General features: G+C 47.2%; 2 protein-coding genes and 1 pseudogene across 2 annotated transcripts; all 3 read right to left on the bottom strand.

Annotated features, from left to right (window-relative positions):
* Positions 1–11560: 11560 nt before the first annotated feature.
* Positions 11561–12462, bottom strand: LOC123117501 (zinc finger protein ZAT8). The gene has a single exon (XM_044538242.1). The coding sequence runs from the start codon at positions 12291–12293 to the stop codon at positions 11883–11885; it is 411 nt and encodes a 136-aa protein (XP_044394177.1). The 5' UTR covers positions 12294–12462; the 3' UTR covers positions 11561–11882.
* A 3473-nt stretch (positions 12463–15935) lies between these two features.
* On the bottom strand, positions 15936–16790 carry LOC123117500 (zinc finger protein ZAT5). The gene has a single exon (XM_044538241.1). The coding sequence runs from the start codon at positions 16665–16667 to the stop codon at positions 16146–16148; it is 522 nt and encodes a 173-aa protein (XP_044394176.1). The 5' UTR covers positions 16668–16790; the 3' UTR covers positions 15936–16145.
* A 3285-nt stretch (positions 16791–20075) lies between these two features.
* On the bottom strand, positions 20076–20839 carry LOC123117499 (zinc finger protein ZAT5-like; annotated as a pseudogene).
* Between the last annotated feature and the right edge of the window lie 6809 nt (positions 20840–27648).

Genomic DNA, 27648 nt, shown 5'->3' with positions numbered 1-27648 from the left:
CGTTGGGATGACATGTGACTCGATACCTCGGACAATACCACCGAAGATGATGATGGTGACAATGATGACGGCTGGGAGTCACCGTAGTTTCTGTCGTTGCACCGTAATTTTTTTATCTAGTTGCATCGTGGTTCTATCTATCTATGCTTTTGAACTATGTAAAATATCTTTGTATCCTTTTTTATCTATGCTATGATGAACTATGTATCGTTCTTTATCTATGCCAGAACTATGTATCGTTTTATCTATGCAAATTTAATTAAAAAAAGTTGTAGCATGAGCGTGCGCGCTGCACTTTAGCGCGCCTGCTGGAGCTACGTGCGCGCGCTGCATTTTAGCGCGGTCGCTGGAGTCAGCGCTGCGCGCCGCGCCAAAGCTGGCGAAGGGCGTGCCGTAAACCAGAATTTAGCGTGCCGCGCGTTCGGTGCCTGTTGGAGATGCTCTTACTCCGTTGATTCTTGTACCTAGGCTATATATGGTATGGGTGCACTACTCCAATCTAGGGTATATTCTTTGTTTGAGGAAAGCACTTCATTCGCATTCACCTAATCACGTTCATTTAGTTTTTCCTTTCTTCATGTTGTTCACTTGATCGAGATCTAGCCACACCCTTTCATAAAGAGACTTGCATGTGTTTACTCACTACTTACATCCATAATAGAGACAATAAAATGCCCACGTCGCTTATAGGGGGCGGCTCGCGCGCAACCCTAGCCCCCGTCCCATCCCCTCCTACCTATCTCGCCGCCGTCGAAAGAAGCCGGCTAGGTTCGATGGCGGCGTTGAGCTCGCGAACTCGCCGCGGGGAGCCCTTCGACCGGGGAGCTGCGGCGGCCATAGATGGCGTGCACTCCAACCGAGCCCGAACTCCATGGAGGAATCCTATGAAAGGTGTTGGTTGCCATGTCGCCATGGCTTCAAGGGCAGTGTGCTGATGGTGGTGGATCATTTGACCTTTTTCCAGTCTGCAACGGCTGGGGCTGAGGTTCTGGTCGGCCTTCAGCGTGATTGAGAGCCTATTTCGTGTCTTGGTTATAGGGGACGTATGGCGGCGGCGGCTCGCACGTCGAGGTGCAGCGGAGGAGTGGATGGCGACATGATCCGTTGAGAACCGGCATCCCCTACGATGTACATGTCCTTTTCTTCATGATCCCTTTGGCACAGATACGATGGTGATGTGACCGATTGAGTCGGAGGCCGTGACAACTTGGCCAAAGAGGTCATTAGAGGTGGCACGTGAGATGTGGCCATGTGGTCCCGCATGACAGCCTACCCTTCGCTTACCGCCAATGCGAGGAATGAACTCTAATGGGTATATGTTGCCCGCTACTCCCTCCGTTTCAAAATAGATGACTCAACTTTGTACTAACTTTAGTACAAAGTTAGTACAAAATTGGATCGTCTATTTTGGAACGGAGGGAGTATATATTAGCGCAGGTACATCTAGCTTCTCAATAATTTCCAATGTGCCGGTTTCGTCCTGGTCTAATATTTTGGTGACAACACAGATATTGGAGCAAGACTTCTTCCTGGCACACTAGTAGAAAAAGGGTCTAATGTTCAGCACATTAGTACCGGTTAGTAGATGAATCGACACTAATGGTCATATTAGTGCCGGTTCAAACGGCTAGGCGAACGTCGCTCATTAGTACCGGTTCGTGGCGAACCTTTAGTACCGGTTCATGCCACGAACCGGTACAAAAATAGTTGTGGCAGGCAGTTGGCAGGCTGAGGCCCCACCAGCACATTTAGTACTGGTTCATGCCACAAACTGGTACTAAAGTTTTTTAGTTACAGCGGTTTTTTAGTCCCACACCGCTCGGCTAACAGGGTTTTTACCACCTTAAATATGTTACTTCTCAAACTATCACAACCACTTGATCTTCAGTGAACTCTATGTATAAGATCTGTTGCCGCAATATGAATTTTCGTCGGTTCTTAAACCGGGGAAGATTCCTATTGACAATTTAGATTCTACACAAAAAGATCATTGATGATCAATGTATTTTTATGTATATTTTTACATGTTTATACGGACGAAATCTCATCTGTACACCGGCACTTTATTTTTTTTAAACTTATTACAACTCCAGACTTTTTTTGCGTTCAGTATGCACCATTCAAAGCCACGCCATCAATTTTTAACCTTTTCTGACATTATTTGCTATTTTTCATGCATTTGCGGATTTGTTTGAGCTAAATGACTCTGAAATTGAAAAACACTACAAATGAACTCTAAAAATGTTGAAACTTGGCATGGTATCATCATTTCACCCATATAGCATGTGCAAAAAAGTAAAGAGGGTTACGGCAAAAACTGGATGCATTTCGTGTACAAACTGGACAATCTCTTTCGAAGTATCAGGGTTTCAGACGAAAACTCATCTGTTACATTGACTCTTCATTTTTTAAAACTTATTACAACTCCAGACTTTTTTGCGTTCAGTATGCACCATTCAAAGCCACGTCATCAACTTTCAACCATTTCTGACATCATTTACTATTTTTCATGCATTTACAGATTTGTTTTGAGCGAAAAAATTTAAAAGCACTACAAATGAACTCTGAAAAGGTTGAAACTTGGCATAATATCATCATTTAACCCACATAGCACTACAAAAATATTCACAAAGAAACTCTAAATACAACATAAAACAACTCTGAAATAAATAAAAGAATAATAAAAATTTTATACCCAAAGCAAAAATATTCACAAAGAAACTCTAAATACATCATAAAACTACTCAGAGATAAGTAAAAGAATATTAATTTTTTTGTACCTAAAGCAAAAATATTCACAAAGAAACTCTAAATACATCATAAAACAACTCAGAAATAAATAAAAGAAAATAAATAAAACAGAAAAAACAACATAAACAAAAACTTTGTGCGCTACCCAGTGGACTTGTCTGGCCTTGGGCCTGGAAACATGCCCATAAGGCCGAGCAGGCCCACAATGCAGTGCGGCAAAGTTAGGCCCGAAAGCATGCTAAAGAGAGGAGCTCGAGAGAGCTACCGCACTGGGACTTATAAACCAATGTGGACGCCTCTCTGCTAGCAAGGTGGGACTAAACTTGCCGCACAGGACCTGCACCAGTGCAAGCCTTTAGTACCGGTTCATGGCTCCACCCGGTACTAAAGGGTGGCCTTTCGTACCAGTTAGAGCCACGAACCGGTACTAAAGGTGGTCGCTTCCTGCTGTTTGGCCTGGCCAAGTTTGACCTTTAGTACCGGTTAGAGCCAGGCCTCTAATATATATATATATATATATATATATATATATATATATATATATATATATATATATATAGCATTTACGAAAATTTCACTTAGGTTTCTTCTCATCTGCTTCTTCGTCATCGTCGCACCCGTCCCCGTCGCCGCCGCGCCCGTCACCCCATCGCCGCCCCCGTCCCCGACACCGCCCCCGTCGCGCGCGCCCGTCGCCACCCCCGTCGCGTGCGCCCGTCGCCGCCCCCGTCGCGCGCGCCCGTCGCCGTACGTCCCCGTCCCCGTCGCTGTCGTCGTACTTGCCCGTTCCCCGTCGCCGCCCCCGGCTGTCGCGTGCGCCCGGCCCGTCCTCGTACGTCGCTGCCCCCCGTCGCTGAAGGAAATATGCCCTAGAGGCAATAATAAAGTTATTATTTATTTCCTTATACCATGATAAATGTTTATTATTCATGCTAGAATTGTATTAACCGGAAACATAATACATGTGTGAATATATAGACAAACAGAGTGTCACTAGTATGCCTCTACTTGACTAGCTTGTTAATCAAAGATGGTTATGTTTCCTAACCATGAACAAGGAGTTGTTATTTGATTAACGAGGTCACATCATTAGTTGAATGATCTGATTGACATGACCCATTCCGTTAGCTTAGCACCCGATCGTTTAGTATGTTGCTATTGCTTTCTTCATGACTTATACATGTTCCTATGACTATGAGATTATGCAACTCCCGTTTACCGGAGGAACACTTTGTGTGCTACCAAACGTCACAACGTAACTGGGTGATTATAAAGGTGCTCTACAGGTGTCACCGAAGGTACTTGTTGGGTTGGCGTATTTCGAGATTAGGATTTGTCACTCCGAATGTCGGAGAGGTATCTCTGGGCCCTCTCTGTAATGCACATCACTTAAGCCTTGCAAGCATTGCAACTAATGAGTTAGTTGAGAGATGATGTATTACGGAACGAGTAAAGAGACTTGCCGGTAACGAGATTGAACTAGGTATTGGATACCGATGATCGAATCTCGGGCAAGTAACATACCGATGACAAAGGGAACAACGTATGTTGTTATGCGGTCTGACCGATAAAGATCTTCATAGAATATGTAGGAACCAATATGGGCATCCAGGTCCCGCTATTGGTTATTGACCGGAGACGTGTCTCGGTCATGTCTACATTGTTCTCGAACCGTAGGGTCCGCACGCTTAAGGTTTCGATGACAGTTATATTATGAGTTTATGTATTTTGATGTACCGAAGGTTGTTCGGAGTCCCGGATGTGATCACGGACATGACGAGGAGTCTCGAAATGGTCGAGACATAAAGATTGATATATTGGATGACTATATTCGAACACCGGAAGTGCGGGTGTTTTCGGAGAAAACCCGGAGTACCGGAGGGTTACCGGACCCCCCCCCCTCCCGAGAAGTAATGGGCCTTGATGAGCCCTAGTGGAGAGAGAGAGGGGCCGACCAGGGCAAGAGGCGCGCCCCCTCCCCTTGAGTCCGAATAGGACAAGGAAGGGGAGGGGCGGCGCCCCCCTTGCCTTCCCCCTCTCCCACTCCTTCCTCCCCCCTCCTTCTTGGAATAGGAAAGGGAGGGGGCAAACCTACTTGGAGTAGGTTTCCCCCTCCTAGGGCGCGCCTCCCCTTAGGCCGGCCCCCTCCTCCTCTCCCCCTTTATATACGGGGAGGGGGGCACCCCATAGACACACAAATTGATCTTCGTGATCGTTCCTTAGCCGTGTGCGGTGCCCCCCTCCATGATATTACACCTTGGTCATATTGTAGCGGTGCTTAGGCGAAGCCCTGCGATAGTTGAACATCAAGATCGTCACCACGCCGTCGTGCTGACGGAACTCCTCCCCAAGGCTTTGCTGGATCGAAGCCCGGGGTGCGTCATTGAGCTGTACGTGTGTCAAGAACTCGGAGGTGCCGGAGTAACGGTGCTTGGATCGGTTGGACCGGGAAGACGTACGACTACTTCCTCTACATTGTGTCAACGCTTCCGCTTCGGTCTACGAGGGTACGTAGACAACACTCTCCCCTCTCGTTGCTATATCATCACCATGATCTTGCGTGTGCGTAGGATTTTTTTTTTGAAATAACTACGTTCCCCAACAGTCGCCTCGCATCGCCGGCCGTCGCCCCGCTGTAAATATTTTCTTTTTTCTATTTTTCATTTTTTATACTCTTAGTTTATATAAATGTTAGATTAATATCAATTGTTAGATGATTATATAGAAATGTTAGATATTAATGTCATAGATGAATTAGATAGAAAATAATGTAGATATATTAATGTCAAATGTTAGATGAATTAGATAAATTTAGATATATATGAGATTTGATGATCTAATAATTAACTAAAAATTTACTATAAAACTAGTTGATCTAGTAATTAATTAAAAGATTTAAAATTTTACTATATATGAGATTTTAGTAAGAAGCTTAGAACTAGTTTATTTTTAGTGAGTGCTTAGTTGAATTAATAGAACTAGTTGAATTAATAGAACTAGCTAGTTGAATTAATAGAACTGCTAGTAAGTGTTTATATCAATTAACATTTCAACTATATACGAACATAGGAAATGTCTGACGAAGAGAATGATTTCGTTATGTGTGAATACTGCGAAGACAAGCGTGGCATGTGCGACAAAAATTTCCTAGTTGATGGTAGGCGCTTCAGCATCAACTTGGATGAGACCTTCGAAGTGACTGTAGCAAATCACAACGACAAGTCTTTTTTCTTAATTAAGCATATGTTTCATTTGCTTCAACTTATAATTTTAATTTTTTACTATTCTATTAGCGTATCCCTGCCGTGCAAGAATTATTGTCTTGGATAAGATAGGTTTCAGTACTATGAAAACTATGGAGGTAAAAAGAGTTGCTTTAAGATCGAGCTTGGTTATGCTTTCCACGCAAAATTATATAATGCAGACATCTGCACCTATTTTGAATGTAAAACTTGGCAAGCACTATGTAAGGCTTATGCATTTGAGCCTGATATGATTATCACCTTTAATATTCGTCCGAAAGATGATGTTGAAGGTAATACCGATATCTGGGTCGATGTGCAGACGCCTCCAGTTATACCATTATGTGAGTTCCTCAACCATATTTATGTCTTCGATATTGTTTATTTCAAAAATAGTTGACAACTAATTTCTATTGACAGCTTATTCCATTCAAGCAAACATGTCCGGTGCTTGGTAGACAGGACCGTCCACTGTCCCGGGGCTGAACTAAACTGCGAGGAGATAAGTCAATATGTTTCATGGCTTGAGGATCTTGATGCTGTCAAGAGAAATTATTTTCCTAAACTTGCAAATCTTAATACTCAAAACGTGCGACCAATAGTGTTCGTATTGAACTACAGTCACATTTATTTAGAAAAGATGGTAAGTTTTTTACTATTTGTCCTCAATATATCTTTTGCATACATTATTTTTAAGTTAAATTTCATTGCTAAGTATGTTACTATACGATGTTCTTCAATATGGACTCCTGATAATAGTTGTGCCTCAGTGGATCTCGACTAATGTTCGCATGTCAATGGTTAGCTTACGGCCAAGACATCCTACATTGCACATGAGTGCATTAAGGATTTCTAAAACCGAGGAATGCTTAATAGTGAAATACTGGAGCAAAATTGTGAATGATCGCAGAGAAGTAATAGGGGGCAACAATCAAAAGCGCAACCCATGATTAGGAGACAGGTTCATCTGCATGCTCCAATATGATGAATCAGGAGAGCTACACATGTTCTATGTCATTTTACCTGAGAGAGAGCAGCAGGAGTGATTAGCTAGTTCCTGTTCTTAGTACTTGTCGTCTCATGTCCGTGTTCTTTGTCCTGAACTTAATTATTAGTGATTTGTTTATGTGGTCTTAGTTATGAATGCTTATAATAATCTCATGACCATGTTGGACTCGATGACGATATCTTTGCTTTTTGTACAAACGAATGTTTCTTGTTTAAGCTACTGTTGGTGGTGATTACATAATGATGATAAAAATAGTGGTAATGACTACATATATATATATATATATATATATATATATATATATATATATATATATATATATATATATATGATTATTAGCTAGTGTTGTTGTTGGTGATGATATATATGAGATGCAAGAGTTTTTATATTAATATGATGATGATGATGAGTTATTATATAATTTATGAAAGGGAAAATAAATGGAAAACAATCTCTAAATTAAATGAAAAACACAAAATTAAAGGGAAGATAAATAATAAAACCAAAACCCCCCAAACCTTTTAGTACCGGTTTGTAACAGTACCGGTTAGTGTTACCAACCGGTACTAAAGGGCTCCCCGCCCCTGACGCTGGCACGTGCCACGTGGTGACCCTGTAGCGGTGGTTCGTGCAAAACTGGTACTAAAGGGGGGGGGACCTTTAACTCCCCACCCTTTAGTGCCGGTTACAGAACCGGCACTAAAGGGCCTTACAAACCGGTGCTATAGCCCGGTTTTGCACTAGTGGCAAGTGAACGGTGGCAACTCAGTGGGCTTCGTTTTTGGTGGTGCTCTTTGAGTACCAAGCATCGAGATCGGGGTGAAAATCCTAAGTCTGGACTTCATTGTTTGTACTTGTAGAGGGGTCTATGCTCCCTGTCGAAGACTATCTGGAGGCAAAGCGTTCTTTCTTCAACCCAAAGAAAGAAGCGATCTCTCTAGTGGCCGCCGCCGTCCTCCGGCGGCTCCCCTCCACCGATGACCTCATTCGTCGTTGGTGAAGGGGTCGCCGGATCCACGCATGTGGATCGTTTTTAGGCCATCGTAGTATAGGTTTTTAGGTTGTTCATCGTCTTGGCTTCGATGATGGCGATGTCGGCGCTGAATAAAGATTCTTTAGATCCTTCTTTGACGAGGCGATCAGTCCAATGATTGGGGATGGATCTGGAAACTAGTCTATTCAAGGATGGTGTGGCGGCAACATCCTTGTGGTGGACCTTTGTCCTCGGGCCCATCGTTGCGACGGTGTTTGCTCCAGTGCCGACACGGAGCTTGGGAGGTAGTGCAGGAGCAGATGCAGGTTGTTGTATACATAGACGACATCTGGAAAATTGTGGACCGTGTGTTGGGTTCGTGGTTCATGGATGGCAGGTATAGTTTCCTCCTGTGATGTCTTAGTCGTGCGGGGTACCAAATCTGGAGTTCGATGGCGTGTTCGGGGTGGTGCCCCGATCTGATTCGTTCAGCCGTAATGGTTTCGCCTTTGGTGAGCCACCCTAGAGATCCGCAAAGCTGGATATTAGCGATTGAGACGCGTCGAGCTCGGGTGTGGAGGTGATCTGTTATGTTTTCCTTTGATGGGTGCTAGTGCTACGGTTTCTAGTGCCAGAGGGAGGTGATGGGTGTTGGTGTTAAGCTCAAAGGTTTCTTTTTCTTTGGTCTTTATTGTAAAAAAATTGGTTGGTGTTCTTTGTGTAAAGACTAGCGTTAAGCTGTTTTTTCCAATTTTGTTAGGTCCGTACGTACGTGAGTTATATTGTGATCTTTATGATATGAATGAGATACATATTAGCATGCAAAAAAAATATCTATAAGAAAAACAAGAATCTCAAACTATCAAGATTTACTTTGTCGCCTCCACTAAGAGCATCTCCAACAGCCGCGCTAAACTAGCGCCGCGCCAAAAATTAGGCCGTTTTAGCGCGCGCGCGACGCGGCGGGTGGCTCCAGCGGGCGCGCAAAAGCCGCGCGCGCGCTATAACGAGTTGGGCGCGCGATCGGAAGCACTATCCCGCGCAGTGTATTTGGGGCGCCCGCTTCCGCGTGCGGCACACTCGAGCGCTCGCGCCGCACTCTCTCCTCTCCTCCTCCTACGCCCCGCGCGCGTCGGCGCCGGCGCCCTGCCACCCATGGACGCGCACACCGGCACCCCGCTCACCCCGTTGTATAGCCGCGACCCCCCCCCCGCCGCCGCCGCCGCCGGAAACCCTAGCGCGGGGAGCGTTGGCGTCGCCACCGCCGGAGCTCCGCCGAGCATCGGCCTCACACGCAGCCTCTTCTTGCTGTCACGGATAACCACGCCGACGGGTGGCGTAGCGCCGGCGCCGTCCCGTGCCGCCGCCGCACCGTCGAAGCTCCCCAATGCGGCGCGGCCGAAGAAGGGCAAAACATTCGCGAAGAAGAACAAGGCGGCGGACGGCTCCGACAGCTCGAAGGCGAGGGGAAAGAAGCTTGCAGGGCGTTCGACGGGCGCGGTGGCTACCGAAGCGCCGGCGAGCTCACTCGTTGAGCCGGCCGCCGACGCGCACCACGTGTTATTTTTTCAATGCATCATCACATATAGATAGCTTATTTGCATTGTTCAAAAAACTTTGTAGTCTCAACGATGATGCATACTTGTGAGCTATGGGTGTTGGGTCCAACAATTCGCATTGGTCTCAAACCAATGACATCCATTTTAAAGACCATGAGTTTGAGGTGGACGAGGAGGGTGAGGGCATTGTCGACGCGCCGAAAGGAAGAGCGGGCAATTACACCACCAACGATGACAAGTTACTATGCAATACTTGGTTGCAAGTGTCGAGAGATCCATCCGTTGGAGGTGATCAAAGTAGAGATGCTTATTGGGGGCGAATGAAAGAACACTTTGATGCTCACAACGTGAGTTGCATTGACCGCTCCGAGAGATCACTTCGCTCCCGATGGTCGACAATCAACTCAGATTGTCAAAAGTGGGCGGCCGCACAAAAGGCAGTTGACAAGATTAACCCAAGTGGCACAAATGAGGATGATAGAGTAAGTGGCATCTCATACATGTTCATCATACTTGTTTTTGGTGTCCGAAGTGCTAACTTGTTTTGTTTTTCTTGTAGTACAACATTGCACAAAACTTGTTCAAAGAAGAGACGAGGACAACCAAGAAGGGGAAGATCAAGAAAGGAAGGATCTTCACATTGCCTCATTGCTATGAAGTGTTGAAGGATGATGAGAAATGGAAGAAGCGTGATGGTTTGGAAGATTTGCATTTGAGCAACAAACGCAAGCGAACAATTGAGTTGAATGATGATGATGAGGAGGAAGAGGATGATGCATCAAGTGATGACGGCAAGAGAAGCCCCACACCCAACTCGGTTTCATACTCGAAGCCAAAACGACCGGATGGGTGCAAGACAGACAAAACCGAAAAGAAGAAGAGGAAAGGAGATGATGAGCTCAAAAATGCTATGGAAGCTATTGTGAAGGCAAGAAAAGAAGCCAACGAGATGAGGAAAATGGCAAGGAACCAAGATGCCGCGGGCGAGGAGAGGAGGTTGGCGACCGAGGAGAGGAGGGTGGCCGCCGAGGAGAGGAAAGTGGCATTGGAGGAGAGGAATGTGGGCATGGAGGAGCGAGCTAAGTTGTTGGAATGGGAGAAGCACTTGTTTTCTTGGACACATCTTTGTTCAATGATGCGCAAAAGGAATTTGTCAACCTTGCCCGTGAAGAAGTCTTGATCCAAAAGAGAGCCATGATCCACACAATGGGTGGCGGTGGCCTCGGCGGCATGGGTGGCGGTGGCCTCGGCGGCATGGGAGGCATGGGTGGCTTGGGAGCCATGGGAGGCATGGGTGCATCTCCGGCCGCCATGGGAGGCATGGGTGGCTTTGGAGCACCCTCCGACGCTATGGCCGCCATGGGAGGCATGAGTTTTGCTTCTCTCATGGGAGGCATGGGTGCAACCTCCGACCATGGGTGGAATGTCTTTCGATGTGCCTCCTCACACACATTCCCATGAAGATGCCGTTGAAGATCTTGCCAACACCGTCGGAGCTTCACGTGATGCGGTGCGTGGTGAGATGAGGGAGGAAGATTCATCTTCGGAGGCGGAAGAATCGACTTCGGAAGATGAGGACGAAGACGAGAAAGAGGATTGCTATTTCTTTTATTTGTGTCTTGAACTTTAGTTTGCATTTTGAACTTGGTTGGATGAACTTGTGGGCATGAACTTTTATTCATCAACTTGTTTGTGTCAAATTTTACATGTTCATTGCATTTTGATGAATGTTTCAAACTCATTTTGTGTCCAAAATGCCATATATGTTAAAATGTCCGGCGAGTCGCGCGCGCTGTATTCTTGCGCGTTGCTGCAGCGACGGGCGCGCTGCAGTTTAGCGCGGCTGCTAGAGCCAGCGCTGCGCGCCGCGCCAAACCGGTCGAAGCGCACGCGGAAAATCAGTTTTTTGCTTGCGCCGCGTTCGGCGTGTTGGAGATGCTCTAAGTGCATTCGACATTGATGGGGCAACGGTTTTACAACAGTGGCATCGCAGTCAGCACACAAGATACTAAAAACGGTAATAAAGTGAAAAGAAGAATGAAACAAAAAGAACTATATTGGACGATGTTTATAAACAAAAGTCATCATACTTGTCCTCCCTCCCCGTTAAAATGGGACACCGGGCTAGTAACAAAAGAGACGAGCAAATCAGTTGACGTGTATATATAATCTCTGAACCAATGAATGAATGAACAAGTCACCAATATGTGCACAAAAGTACACATGAATGAATGAACCACGATCAGCACCTAGCTACGAGTGTGCAACAACTATCAAATCAGTCGCGCACACTACAGAGCCAGATCAGAACCCTGTACTAGTAGAACTAAAGTTAGCCAATCATCAATCTAGACGAACAGCTCGAGCAGAACGGGCGGCGCCTGCGCCACGGCGGCGGCGACCTCCTGCTCGCGGTGCCGGCGCATGTGGCCGCCGAGCGCCTGGCCCATCTCGAACCCTTGCCCGCAGACGTGGCACTGGTGCCCCTGCTTCTGCTCCGTGGCCTTCCTGGGCTCCGGCCCGGTCCCGGCGAGCGCGAGCGCGAGCCCGTTGCGGCCGCGGAGGTGGCTGGTCCGGTGGCCGCCGAGCGCCTGGAACGTCGGGAACGAGCGGTGGCACGTCTTGCACATGAACTCCCCACCGGCGGCGGCGGCGGCGCGGCGCGTCCTCTTGGTGTTGCGGTCGGCGACGGCGCCGAGGGAGAGCGAGAGGGAGAGGGACACCAGCTGGTCCGCCGGCGCTCTCTGGTGCTTCGTCATGGAGGCCCGCCGAGCTGTGATGGATCGACTACCGATCAACCAAAACCAACCGGTGAGACTGCGGCCGGGAAATGTACGATCGGCGGGAGGGGTGGATTCGGGTGAGGAGAAGCGAAGGTGGCTGGCTGTTCCTGTTGTTGCGAACTTGTGATGCTGTTGGGTTTGGGTTGGGTGCGTGCGGCTTTATATATAGGGCCTGGACGGGAAAGAGGAAGGCGACGTACGAGGGGCTAGCAGCCAGGCGGTTGGTCACCGGTCACGTGCGCTCCACGTCGGGGCAGACGTCTGCGAGGCCAGGGCTCGCCGAGGAGCGCGTCGCCATCGGCGGCCGTCTCTGTCCCGAGCTTCCTTCCTTGCCCACCACTCACCGGGACGCGCTTTGATTGGATTGATGCCTACGTACGTGCGTTCGCGCCGGCTTCGCGACGGGGGATCTTGGCCCACGGTGCTGGTTCGCTCGTGCTCCCAAAAAGGGAAGGCGCCGAGAAGGCGCCGGCGGGATGCCAGAAGAGAGACAAGGCGTACGTTGGATGCGCTGCGGGGTCGACCAGATGGTGGTGACGGGATGGGTGCCGCCGGTCGTCGCACCGGGGAAACGTATGTGCGCCGGGTCAAGTCCCACCCAGGAGACGTGGTCTCCGGCCGGACGAACGAGAATGGGCATCGCGAACCAGACTAGTATACTGTATGTATAAACGGTCCAACCTTACCTGATTCGGCTACCTTTTTCTGGTCGGTCGGTCGGTCGTCTACTCCAGGCCGGGTATGGATACAGAGGCTTGGTCGTGGGCTTGTTTACTTGTACGTCTTGCAGAATTTTCCCCGTGCGCCACGTGCTCGCTCAAAATACATTGTGCGTTCATTCTTGTAAACATCCAGGAACGTGGTGCGTGCACGTGTGCGCGAGCGTGTTTCGTGTGCATGTAATTAAGGTTTGACATGACACGTATGGTACTTTTCTTTTGAGGATCAGGTATGGTACTAATTATAAAACAAAGACATGTGTGGTACTAGTAAGAAATTCGTTGCCCATTGACGTACGTACACACTGCATCTGTCGTCAGTTCAGATGATTTCTGCCTCGGTTTACGTGCTAAAAACGCGTCGTCGATTCCGACCCAACTTGCCGAGAAGCAACAGCATTCTCAACGGTCTGCCTCGGCCGTGTGCCAGTAATCGACATACGTCGGCTGCACGATCGATTGATGCAGACAAAGCGTGTGCTGCCTGTTCTCTGTGTACGCACGTAGCATTCGACGTGTTAGAACGTACTGTACGCCTCTGTTTTATATATATTTTTTTCACATGAGGGCATCCCACACTAGCCTTCCTTTTTTTAATGCGTTGATAAGGGTTTACTAAGAGCAATTTAAGTAGATTAATTAAACCGTTCTAGTAAGCTGGTGCAAACCAACACAATGGGTATTGAGGCCCCCTTCATAAGCGAACTACTCCCAGTTCAGCTACTCGAGCGACAAGTATTTCGGTACAGAGGGAGTATATGCTTGCCGGTTGCCGCGAGGGCCATGAAGCAGCGAGCGAGCAGAAGAGGAGAAAGTCATGTAATTATGCAGATGGATTGCTCTGATCTAGTTGATCTATGGCACAAACCCGGTACTATAAGGGTAAATGGTGCACATATGTTGAGAGAGATGAACAATTTAGCCGATACTTTCCAGGGTTTCAAGCTTCTATGGATTCGACGAGAAGCAAATTGTGCGGCGCACCTATGCGCACGAGAAGCTCTTAGCATTTCTACATTTACTTGCTTTGATGTACTTCCTGGATTCCTGACTAGGGTTATCCAGTCAGATTGTAATCTCTTGTCAACTTAATAAAGCGAGGTACTAATGTCAAAAAATATTAAACCGTTCCAGTATTGTTCCAAGTGTTTAACCTCAAAAGGGTTTTGGGAGCTCCCTAAAATCGTTCTTCTAGCTCCCAAAACTTGAACTCTCCAACAAAATAAAGCGTAAACACCTAGGCAACCAACAACCGCCCGCGTCACCACCGGCGCCACTATGATTGCTCCATGTCAACCCATCATCTGCCGCCTCTATGTGTGTTGGCTGGTCCCAATGTGACCCAAGCTCAGCCAATGTGAGCTCCAACAAGATTGCCTCTGGCGTGGACATGACTCCCTCCATGGTTGTTTTTCGCACTTTGGGGAGGAGCCACCGCACTGCTCCGACCCCTGGTGCATCTAACACGCGAAAGGTGTCCAACGAAAGGGGCGTTGAGTTTTTTTTTTTTTGCATTCCCTATGCCAGTTGAGGAGGCTTGTTCGTTTTCCCCCAACTCACCACCAAAGGATAAGGAGAAGAGCAGCAAAACACACATACTTGTTTCTCATCCTAGACATGTGTGAATCCCTCGCAATGGTTAGGAATGTTATAAACTTATGTGAGGCTCGTTCGTTTTCCCCCAACTCGCCACCAAACGATAAGGAGAAGAGCAACAAAAGACACATACTTGTTTCTCATCCTGGACATGTGTGTGAATCCCTCGCAATGGGTAGGAATGTTATAAAGTTATGTGAGGCTTGTTCGTTTTTTCCCCAACTCGCCAACAAAGGATAAGGAGAAGAGCAACAAAAGACACATACTTGTTTCTCATCCTGGACATGTGTGAATCCCTCGCAATGAGTAGAAATGTTATAAAGTTATGTGAGGCTTGTTCTTTTTCCCCAACTCACCAGCAAAGGATAAGGAGAAGAGCAACAAAAGACACATACTTGTTTCTCATCCTGTACATGTGTGTGAATCCCTCGCAATGGGTATGAATGTTATAAAGTTATGTGAGGCTTGTTCGTTTCTCCTCAACTCGCCACCAAAGGATAAGGAGAAGAGCAACAAAAGACACATACTTGTTTCTCATCGTGGACATGTGTGAATCCTCGCAATGGGTAGGAATGTTATAAAGTTTTGTGCCAATTTCAAAAGTACGGATTTCAAATGTTGCTTATTCTTGTCTGGTTGAAGCATACAAGCTAAGATCAATATGATCTGAAAACGAAGATGAAATGAGGTTTATGCACAGAAGTGTTGAGAAATAGCAACAAGTAACTCTCTTGAGAGTTGAGTCTATTGAGGATCTACTAAAACAAGGTCGCCCAATAGTCTAATTATTTTTGCAAGACCCCCCAAAACTGGTCAATTATTAGGTGTTAAGTATTGTGATCGGTTAGAGTTGCTTAATCTTCAAAGCACCCACCGTCATGCCTTACGTTTAGCTATGTCTGCTTTTGGGTGTGGTGAGTATTAGATAAACATGAATCGATATTCAGAAGTGACTATAGCATAGTAGATATTTATAGCATCTTCTCGATTCTCATTTCCTTCTCCACTTGCACAAATGTCGACATTTGTCAATAGTGTGCTCATATCTCTCGATGGGTCACTCTGTCGGGATGTAGACTTATGGTAGCTGTTTCCGAACAGGCGGAACACAAATAAAAACACAGGTAGTGGATCGCGGTTTCTAGATCTCAAACCACTTGATATTTCGGACACCACTATACTGTTAACGTTTCGACGAAGTTGTGAAGGTAGCTTTATATTGCAAAATTTTACAAACTTAGGCTCCGAATTGGACTTGTGATCATATACAAAATGGCCCCGCAAAAATAAAATACAAAATGGGGTGAACAGCAGTGTGAGAACAAGATTCTGTCAATCACATTTACAACAAAAGAATTTGTCTTAGCTATGTACAGTATCTGTTAAGAAAACGAACCGCTCGAGCGATGAGCCAATCTCATTCTGAAGATATGTACAAGTCATGATTTTTTTTTCTGCGAAATAAGTCCTGAACTACTAACAAGCAGAGCTGCACAAAGATCCAGCTAGCTAACTAGACAAAAAGCTCGAGCAAGACTGGCGGCCGGTCCACGGCGGCGTGCTGGTGCCCAGCCTCTTGATCCGACAGCGCGACCCACCGGTCCATGGCGCCGCTGAGTGACATCTCCTCGCGGTGCCGCCGCATGTGCCCGCCCAGCGCCTGGCCCGTCTCGAAGCCCAGCCCGCAGATGTGGCAGTCGTGCTGCTTGTCCTCCTGCCGCTTCCGCTGCTTGATGGCCCTGGCGACGCCGACGCCGAGCTCCAGCCCATGGCGGCCGCGGAGGTGGCTGGTCCGGTGCCCGCCCAGCGCCTGGAACGTCTCGAAGGCACGCCCGCAAGTCTTGCACACAAACTCCCCCTCCCCGGACGTGGCCACAGCTCTCCCCCGCCGCGCCCTCTTCCTGGGGACCATCGCCGGCGCACCGGTCGAGCTGTCCGACGTCGTGGTGGACGTCGCCGAGGAGTCTGTGCTGAGCGACAGCGCCAGCGACACAACCCGCTCCTCCTCCCTCGCGCGCTTCATGCCCACTCCCATGGATTCGCTGCTTATCTGAATAATCTCGCGCGTGGAATTCGGTCGATGCTCTGTTGTGCTGTTGGTCTGTGAAAAGTGAGAACTTGGTACAAGTAGGAAGAATGGATGGATGCTCTCATGGGCGGCCGCTGTTATATATAGCTTGTGATATATAGGTTGTGTGGGTAGGAGACGGTGGCGTGCGTGTTGCTGCCGGGGGAGCTTACGTGTGAGCCAAGTTGGTGCGGGCCGGCCGGCGTCTGGCGCCTGCGGACGAATCGTCGGAAGCCACCGCGACGTTCTTGACGTGACGGATATGATCGAGCTCCGATATTATATCAGTTTTGCAGATAGCTCGATTGGATATTTTCCGTCGTACGTAGCGCGGTCGACCGGCGGCGAACGTGTGGTGCTGAGTGGCGTCACCTGTCACGCCACAAGGCGCGTGGCGCCGCGCCGCTGCTTGGCCACGAGGGCGGTGGCCGGAATCGGCGATTGATCCATTAATTTAATCCAAACTCTAGAGTTGGACGGCGGCGCCGGCGTGAGCGTGCGGACTGGAAGGGTCTGGAACGTGCTATTATACTTCTTTCGTTTTTATTTACTCTAGGTTTGACTGAGATTACTTCATAAAGTTTGACCTAGTTTATAAAAAAAATTACCATGACAAATCTATATGATGTGAAATCTATAAAGTTTGTCCGGTCTATCGGGTCTCGGCGCTGGGGGCTACCCAGGGGTGTGAAAGGCGAGGCCTTTCCAGTCGTCTCTGTGGTTGGGGTAGCGACGGGACTCGGGTGAGATGGTGTCAAGGTCTTGGATGCCGGGGCGGCGGCCCTGGTGGTGGTAGCGCGGTGCTCATGGGCAGAACCCGTGGCTTGGTGCTGTCCGGTGACCATCGCCGTGTGGGCGGCATGGTAGCTGGGTGTGTCATTCGGTGACGGTGAGTGTTGGCCGGGGTGAAAACATGATCTATTTTCGGACAGACGGCGGCAGCGTAGCGCGTTCCCTTCTTGAAGGCGTCGTCCCGACTCTCATCGATCATCGTGTTGCTCCAGGGAAAACTATGATTCTCGGGTCGGGCGGTGGCAACACGTTAGCGTCGGAACCTTGGAGCACACGGTCCGTGATATGCAACTTCATCTCTTCACGGTGGCATGTTCACGGTGGAGGACCCCGATTGATTTTGTAGTGTTAGGGATGCTGTTATTGCGCTCAGCGCCTATGTATCTCGCCTTGGGTGTGTGCGTGTGTTGTCGTGGGAAGCGTTTGTACTTGGGCTGTGGTTGATCATTGCTTTATATATAAAGCGGGATGAAAGCATTTTTCGATAAGTATATTTAATAATAAATCTAATGGTATTGATTTGTTATTGTATATGTTAATATTTTTGTTTATAAATTTTGTTAAAATTTATAAAATTTGACTTTGACCATAACTATTACACGGATTCAATAGCGGAAGGAGTACGTATGTGGAAAGATTTCCTGTTGCGTCAAATCTTTCTGACTTCAGACTTCTTTGGTGTGTGCTCTAACACATATGTAACGTGTTTTGCACGTCAGGAAATGTATAATAGCAAGGGAAATGCATTCTCGACATTTATTTTCTTTTTGACAAATCATACTAGTCAGGCTCCACTCTATAGAATCTCGATTGTTCTATTGGCCTTTTTTATTGACAAATCAGATTCTTGGCATAGGAAAAAGATACTTCTAGAATAATACTCCTTCCGTCTGAAAATGCTTCTCAGAGAAATGGATGTTTCTCCAACAAGTATTTCTGGACGAAGGGAGTATGAGATAATAGTAGGGATTCAATTAAAAGGCTACGTAGCAGAATCTTCTGAGATGAAAAATTTATACAACGGATGATATTTGTTTGGATTTGCCGTCTTTCAACCATTCGATCGAGCATACCCAACGACCGATATTCAAAGTTATTGTGACACTATACATGGGTATAGATACAGAAAGAAAAAAAAGGTTAGGTCATCTGTCGTGACATATAGAGTGATGCCAACTATTGTTCTGATCGATCTTTTTTCTAAAGGGAGTTACGACAAATCTATTGAGAGAACCGTGACGCTACGGTCAAGCTTCACTTGCAGTGATATTTTCACAATAGTATTTGTTAAAGGGAATGAGAATGTAATTGAACTTCCATTGATGACATTCTTATTGTGAAAGAGGACTTTTACGTCTTTTTTATGCATGTTTGCTAGATATTAGGTACCTGCAAAATTATTGGCGTAGTCATTTTTTTTACTTTGCCAGAGGCGCAAGCTGGAGGCAACATGACAAGCGTCGACCATGGCAAGGTCGAGTTAGGACCTCGTCGGATATGGGGACGCTGCAGCGTCTGACAACGAGCTACGGAGTCCTAGGAGGAGGCAACAAAACAGGTTGATAGGTGCAGATCAGGGGCTGCGGGCGATCGCCAGGATTGTTGTCATCACCATTCCCTATTTTTTGATGTGTCAAATGGTCTGCAACTACCAATTGGCGACAAACTTAAAGCTTCGTACAACTTTTCCAATTTGTACATACATAATCATTTAGTTATCCATAGTCGAAGCCTAGCTTTCACGCCCCCCCCCTCCCCCCCATCACATATTCTTTGCTCACTCATTTTCTCTTTGTTGGATACACTCTAGCTTCCCCGCCGATGATTTTGCGTATTGTTGATCATCATTTCCTCCAACACTTCGAGAGGACTAGCAACTTCAACTTGGAGATGGTAGCACAAGTAAGGGTGGTAGGTGGATGATTGCATACATTGTTGAAGTGATGCGACTTGGAAATGGTAGCATGCATGGGCGGAGCTACACTAGGATTGCATGCATTATTGATGAGCATGAACTTCAACTTCATATTTGTGTCTCTGGTGGTGGTTCAATGATGGGGTCTCGTTAACATCTCAACGTAGATATTTATCGCATCTTCTCAATTCTCATTTCCTTCTCCACTTGCACAAATGTTGACACGTGTCACTATTGTGCTCATATCTCTCGATGTGCCACTCTTGTCAGATGTACACTCACTGCAGATGTTTTGGAACAGACAGATCACAGATCAAACACAGGTAGTGGATCACGGGTTTCTAAATCTCAAACCACTTAATATTCCGGACACCACTATATTGTCAATGTTTGGACGATCTTAAATTGTGATGGTAGAGTTTTATATTGCAGAATTTTACAAATTTAGGCTCCGAATTGGATTTGTGAATTGTGATCATATACAAAATGGCCCCGCAAAAAAAAATACACAATGGGCGTGAACAGCAGCATATTCATAGAACAGCAGTCTGAGGACAAGATTCTGTCCATCGCATTTAGAACAAAAGAATTTGTCTTAGCTATGCACATGCGCATATAAATCCCCAGTCAATCGGTCAAGAAAACGAACCGATCCAAAGCAAAATTCCATGAACGAGAACTCTAACCAGCAATAACGTACTCTATCGAACAATTAGGCTATCTCATTCTGAAAACACAATTAACATAAACCTAATGTACCATGCTGAAGATTTGCACAAGTCCTGAATTAGCAAGCAGAGAGATCGAGCTAGCTAACTAGACAAACAGCTCGAGCAAAGACTGGCGGCCGGTCGGCGGCGTGCTGGTGCCCAGCCTCTTGATCCGACAGCGCAACCCACCAGTCCATGGCGCCGCTGAGTGCCATCTCCTCGCGGTGCCGCCGCATGTGCCCGCCCAGCGCCTGGCCCGTCTCGAAGCCCAGCCCGCAGATGTGGCAGTCGTGCTGCTTTTCCTCCTGCCGCTTCCGCTGCTTGATGGCCCTGGCGACGCCGACGCCGAGCTCCAGCCCATGGCGGCCGCGCAGGTGGCTAGTCCGGTGCCCGCCGAGCGCCTGGAACGTCTCGAAGGCACGCCCGCAAGTCTTGCACACGAACTCCCCCTCCCCGGACGTGGCCACAGCTCTCCCTCGCCGCGCCCTCTTCCTGGGGACCATCGCCGGCGCACCGGTCGAACTGTCTGACTCCGACGTCGTGGTGGACGTCGCCGAGGAGTCTGTGCTGAGCGACAGCGCCAGCGACACAACTGGCTCTTCCTCCCTCGCGCGCTTCATGCCCACTCCCATGGATTTGCTGCTTGTTTTAACGATCCGCTGTAATCTGTAATTCGATCGATGCTCTGTTGTGCTGTTGGTCTGTGAAAAGTGAGAACTTGGTACAAGTAGGAAGAATGGATGGATGCTCTCATGGGCGGCCGCAGTTATATATAGCTTGTGTGGGCAGGAGATGGTGGCGTCTGGCGTGCGTGGTGCTTCCGGGGGAGCATACGTGTGTGCCAAGTTGGTGGGGGTCGGCCGACCTCTCAAGTCTGGGGACCAATCGTCGGAAGCCACCGCAACGCTCGTGACGTGACGGATTGGATCGAGCTCATAGGATATTATATTATTTTGGCATATAGCTCGACTGGATATTTTCCGTCGTACGTAGCGCGGCCGACCGGAGACGAACCTGTGGTGCGGAGAGGCGTCACCTGTCACGCCACAAGGCGCGTGGCCGCTGCTTGGCCGCGAGGGCGGTGGCCGGAATCGGCGATTAATCCATTAATTTAATCCTGACACCAGAGTTGGACGGCGCCGCCGGCGTGAACGTGCGGACTGGAAGGGTCTGGAACGTTCTAGAGTCCGTGGAAAAATCTTTGATCGCGCCAAATCTTTCAGATTTGAGACGTGTGTGGTGTGTGCTAGCACATACGTACTCCATCGGGTACTAGTAGTAAACTATACGTGATTTACATGCCAGAAAATATATAATATTAGAGGGAAATTTAGAGGGAAATTTCAGTTTTTTTAATTTACTGTTCACCTGTCAAACCCGGTCAAACGTGGCCAAACCCCGACCAACGTGCTTAAAATCTGGTTTTGGACCACACTTATCCGATTTTGATACTTGAAGGACCAATCTTTACCTAATAATAATAATAATCTTTATCTTTACCTAATAATAAAGCAAATTGGATTTTTTTCGTCCGTCATGGCATTTTTTAAAAAAGTCCCTCTATTTCAAAGAATTCAACCCGCAGTCCTGTTTTAAGTTAAAACGAATCATTTTTTTCATATTTCACACAAAAGTCCCTGTGTTTTGTTGAAATCAACCCGCAGTCCAGATTTAAGTCACACCCGAACCGTTATTTTACATTTTTCGACCCCCTGATGATTTAGGTAATTCATCCGCGGACCATATATAAGTCAAACAATGTTTTTTTTAAATCATCCATATCTTTTAAACCGTAACTCCGATTTGAGCATGTTATATATGAAATTTGATTAGAAAAATATGTAGAATATGAATATGAGATTATTTTTATCTGTTAAGTAATTTTAAATATTATTTTGGAATATATTTAAGTCAAATAAATGATTTTCTAAATTATCCGTATCTTTTAAACCGTAACTGCGATTTTAACATATTATATATGAAATTTTATTATAAAAATATGTGGAATATAAATATGATGTTAATTTTCTCTGTTAAATATTTTTAAAATATCGTTTTGGGAGCAAAATTATAATTTATAGCGTAAGATCCGTTTTCCTTTCGTACCGGTGACGACCCGGATTGCAAATAAACACCCCACTGTAACAATATAGGGAAAAGAAAACATCAATAACTACACATGCATACCTATGAAAAATTTCGCAGGGGAAAACAACAAATTTCTCATCGCGAGAGTGAGAGAAAGCGAGAGAGAGAGGGGGGGGGAGGGAGGGAGGGAGAGGGAGAGAGAGACGCCTTAGTATTAAATATATTCAAACACGTTTTTTTTATTTTGTGTGAACATCGAGGCCATCACCGGTGAGGGTGAGAAGGAGGATAAGCGGCAACACAAATATGATGCCTCACAAAAATAAAGGAAATGGACCTATTGTGATCTTGGGTGATGGTTGTTGGGTTAAGAGCGTGTGTTATGTTTTCTCTCCCGTTGCAATGCACGGGCTCTTTTGCTAGTAATAATAATAAAGCAAATTGGGTTTATTTCGTCCGTCATGCCATTTTTCAGAAAAGTCCCTCTATTTTAGAGAATTCAACCCGCAGTCCTGTTTTAAGTCAAAACGAATCGTTTTTTCGTATTTTACACAAAAGTCCCTGTGTTTTTTGAAATCAACCCGCCGTCCGGATTTAAGTCACACCTGAACCGTTATTTTACGTTTTTCGAAACCCCCCCTGACGTTTTAGGTAATTCATCCACGGATCATATTTAAGTCAAACAAATACTTTTTTAAATCATCCATATCTTTTAAACCGTAACTCCGATTTGAACATGTTATATATGAAATTTGATTAAAAAAATATGTAGAATATGAATATGAGATTATTTTTACCTATTAAGTTTTTAAATATTATTTTGGAATATATTTAAATCAAAAAAATGATTTTCTAAATTATTCGTATCTTTTAAACCGTAACTTCGATTTTAACATAATATACATGAAATCTTATTATAAAATGTGTGGAATCTAAATGTGATGTTAATTTTACCAGTTAAATATTTTTAAAATATTGTTTTGAAAGCAAATTATAATTTCTAGCGCAAAATCCTTTTTTCTTTCGTTCCGGCGGTGATCCGGATTGCAAATAAACACCCCACTATAACCATATAGGCAAAAGAAAACATAAATAACTACACATGCATACCTCTGAAAAATGTCGCAGGGGAAACAACAGATTTCTCATCGCGAGAATGAGAGAAAGCGAGCGAGAGAGAGAGAGAGAGATGCCTTAGGATTAACCATATTCAAACATGTTTTTTGTTGTTTTGTGTGAACACCGAGGCCATTGCCGGCGAGGGTGAGAAGGAGGATAAGCGGCAACACAAATATAAAGGAGATGGACCTATTGAGTGATGGTTGTTGGGTTAAGAGCGTGTGTTATGTTTTCCCCCTATTGCAACGCACGGGCTCTTTTGCTAGTATATACGAAAAAGTCTTGGGGGACCAAGTCTATACTTTTGCGGAACTTGGGAGACCAAAAGCATACTTTTCTCTTTTCTGGAAGGTGAGTCACGACCAATCTATTGAGAACCCCGACTCCACGGTCGAACTTCACAAGCCGTGACATTTTCACAATAGTATTTGTTAAAGGAATGAGAATGTAATTAAACTTCCATTGATGACCTTTTCATTATGAAAGAGGACGTTTACGTCTTTTTTATGCATGTTTGCTACTCCCTTCGTTTCTAAATGTAAGTCTTTGTAGAGATTCCACTATAAACCGCATACGGATGTATATAGATGCATTTTAAGTTTAGACTCATTCATTTTGCTCCATATGTAGTCCACCTAGTAGAATCTCTACAAAGACTTATATTTAAGAATGGAGGGAGTAGATATCAAGCACCTGCAAAATGATTGGCGTTGTCATTTTTTTACTTTGCCAGAGCCTAAGCTGGAGGCAACATGACAAGCGTGGACCACGACAAGGTCGAGCTAGGACCTCGTCAGATATGGGCACTTGGCTGCGACCAACAATGAGCTACGGATTCCTAGGCGGAGGCGACAAAATAGGTTGATAGGTGCAGATCGAGGGCCGCGGGCAATCATCATGGTTGTTGCACATCGAGGGGCTTAAAGAGGTGGTTGCGGCGATGAGAAGTAACGATGGTAGGAGGATGATGCGCGGAATCACCTCAACTTACCTCCTAGTCCACCTCCTTACCACAACTTAGAGCATCTCCAGCCATTCAGCCCCCCAGGGCATCGAAAAAAAGTGGTCTGAGGGCGAACCGGCGCTAGATTGGCCCCTGGGGTTCGGTTCGCTCCCAGTCATCGGCCCACGGTCACCGTGGGTTTGGCGAAGTTCCTTTCAAATTTTTGCAAACTCGGCGATTTTTTCAGGAACTCGGCCATACTTCATTGAAATTTGTACAAAAACATAAAAACATGCAAGAACTATGCCTAACTTAAAAAACAAACTAAAAAGTCTAGCCGCCGCCGTCGCCGCCGCCGTCGTCTACATGCCGAGAGGCCTGTAGAAGCGGGTGTAGTCGCCGCCGTCGTCGTCGTCGTCGCGCGCCTCGCCTGCGACGTCCCTGCTGTAGCCCTGGCTGGGGTCGCCGACACGTGGTCGGGCGCTTGACGGCCCGGCCTCGCCCTCCTCATCGCTGTCGATGACGATGACGCCGCCCTCCTCGGCGCGGCGACGGGCCTGGAGCTCCAGGTACGCCCGGCGCTGGTGGCGCACCTGCTCGCCGACGTAGTCCTCCTTCGCCCATTTGAGGGCGGACTCGTCGTCGGGGGCCACCATGTCGACGTTCTCCGGCTTCACGGGAAGCAACCCCGGCTCGGGCTTCGGCCGGACCCGGCGTAGGGAGAGCCTCGCCGGTGCCGGGGCAGGCGCTGAGGGCCGAGCGCCCTCATTGATGGCGAGGGCGCCGCTGCGAGCGCGACGCCCGAGCGGTGTCCCTTCCGGCTCGGGCCTGATGGGATGGAGGGCCGGCGAGCCGGAGCCCGACGACGACGACGACCCTGGCTCCATCCGCCTCGGCGTCCAGGAGCTGCCGCGGCGGCGAGAGAAGGAGGGCCACGGTGGTCTCGATGTGGTCGAGGACAACCTCGAGGGTGCGGCCGGGCACGCCCCACCACTCGCGCCGCCCTTCGGCGTTCAGGCGGCCCCGAGGATGATGCCATTGACGGAGGCGATCTGCTCCTTGCGGCGCTGCTCGGAAAACATCGTCCATATCGTCTCGCTGTTGGGCGCGTACCTCAGCTGGTTCCGCTGCTCCTCCGTCAGGGAGGAGCGGATGCGGGCGATCTCCGCCCGCCATGCCGCCCCTTCTGGCACCGGTGGCACCGGGACGCCGCCAGCCCTCAGCCTCCACGCCCCCGGTACGCGCATGTCAGGGGGTGCCGGGTACTCAACCTCGTAGAGGAGGCGCGCCTCCGACTCTTCGAGGTGTTGGCGGTCGAAGCCGTTCGCCGCTGCGCCATCGCCTGGGAACCTCTCGACCATCTTTGTTTTGCTCATCGGTGGGGAGATGGCTTTTTGCGAGAGCGAGAGGGGGAGGTTGTGGTGCTCACCGACGGGGAGTGGGTGCCTTTTATAGCCCAAGCGGGGCGGCGGGGAGGCGGCATGCGGGACGACGCTTGGCTGGAGCGGGCGGGACGCGCGTCGGCGGCGGCTTCACTGCGCCGCCCGTGAGACATCAATGGAGGCTGACCAGCACGGCTGCACGACAGCCTTGGCATTGATTCCCGCGGGAACCGAGGCAATGAGGGCGACGAAGCAGCGTCTGACCGACTCGGCGGGCCCGCGGCTCTTTTCCGCCAAAACCGCTCGCCCCGGCGCCCTCAGACGCCCCCCAGCACGTCGGGTACGGTCTGGATCCGCTGGCACTAACTTCGGCCCAAACCGACAAAAAACGGGATCTTGAGGGCGCGACAGGGCCTTTTTTCGGCGCCTGTGCGAAAAAATCGCCTCGGGACGCCGTGCTGGGGGCACGGCTGGAGTTACCACCTAACACACCTATTGATATCAAAGCCTAAACCATAGAGCTTTCGCTAACCAACGTATTATCATATGAAATCATCACCATTCCACTAGTGCAGAACCGACCTTTAGTGCCGGTTCGTGATGGCCTTTATGGTTCGCCAACCGGCACTAAAGAGTGGGGACTAAAGGTCCCCCCTTTAGTACCGGTTCATCACAAATCAGCGCTAAAGAGCCACCACGTGGCACGAGCCAGGCCCGGGTGCGTGTAGGACATTAGTACCGGTTGGTAACACCAACCAGTACTAAATGTTTGGGTGTTTTTTTTTAAAATTTTTGCTTTAATTTTGTGTTTTCAATTTGGCTTTATTTTTAATTTAATTCTTTTTTGTTTGCTGGTATTTCACGATACTACAAATTTTACACGTTATGCATATATATAAATAGATTTTCTCGTACGTAGAACCGCATATATATATATATGTATATATATATATATATATATATATATATATATATATATATCATCGAATGTCTCACAGTCAACACCATTAACTATTCACACATACACATGTATATGCATATACAATTTCCCCTACATGTTGCCTTGGTGCCTTCGGAGCATGCACGATGACAAGTGGTTCATGGGGGTTGTAGCGGGTAATAGTATTCTCCTTTGGAATCTATGACCTGGTCGAGCAAAAATCCGGCTATTTCCTCTTGAAGTGCTAGTATGCGGTCCGCTGGTAGGAGCTTATCCTGCACCTCTCTGAACTGTTAAGAAGGAGATCAATATGCATGTGTATTAGTTATGTTACAAGATATCGATAATGGTGTGAATAGAGTTCTGACAACGTACCCAATCCTGTCTTTGAGATCTGCTCCTTTCGGACGCCATCATGCGAATGTTCTCGCAAACATAGAATGCACATAGATCATTCCCCGACGCCTGCTTCAGGGCCTTTACGAGAATGGAATTGAATCAGACAATGATTAATCAAGCATGATAATTAATTAATGGTATTGAAACAAGAATTAAAGAGATAGCTAGCTAGCTAGTACTACTTAATTACTTACCCTTGGTCGATGCCAAAACAACTTTTTTGGCCATTTGCCTGGAGTCACCTTGATGAACTTTGCCCAAGCCCTGCCCGCCAGCAAAGAAAATAATAAAGGGGTTATTAAATAGTTCATATCAGGAAATTACGAACTAATAATAGGCCAAGATATAGTTAATAATGATTGAAATTACCTGTTGACTATCCCCTTCATGATGGTGTAGTCTTTATCTTCTTTAAGTAGCGAGTCGAGTACTTCAACTGTTGCTTTGTCAACTTTAATGACTAACAAGATCCATTGGAAACTGCATGCGCACACGTTTGCATGTCTTAATTAAGCGGGCATGTGCATAAAATTAATCAACTATCGTAAACCGTATACACTTAATTATTAACATCTAGCTAGCTAGTAAGCAAAAACAGAACTTGTATTAACTCACCGAAAGTTGTAAGGAAGTAGTATATCTTCACTGGTATTGAGGCAC

Source organism: Triticum aestivum, chromosome 5B, assembly GCF_018294505.1.
Source record: "Triticum aestivum cultivar Chinese Spring chromosome 5B, IWGSC CS RefSeq v2.1, whole genome shotgun sequence".
In the NCBI taxonomy this organism is placed as follows: domain Eukaryota; kingdom Viridiplantae; phylum Streptophyta; class Magnoliopsida; order Poales; family Poaceae; genus Triticum; species Triticum aestivum.
Note: the sequence above shows the minus strand (reverse complement) of the source record. Positions and strands in the feature narration are given on the sequence as shown.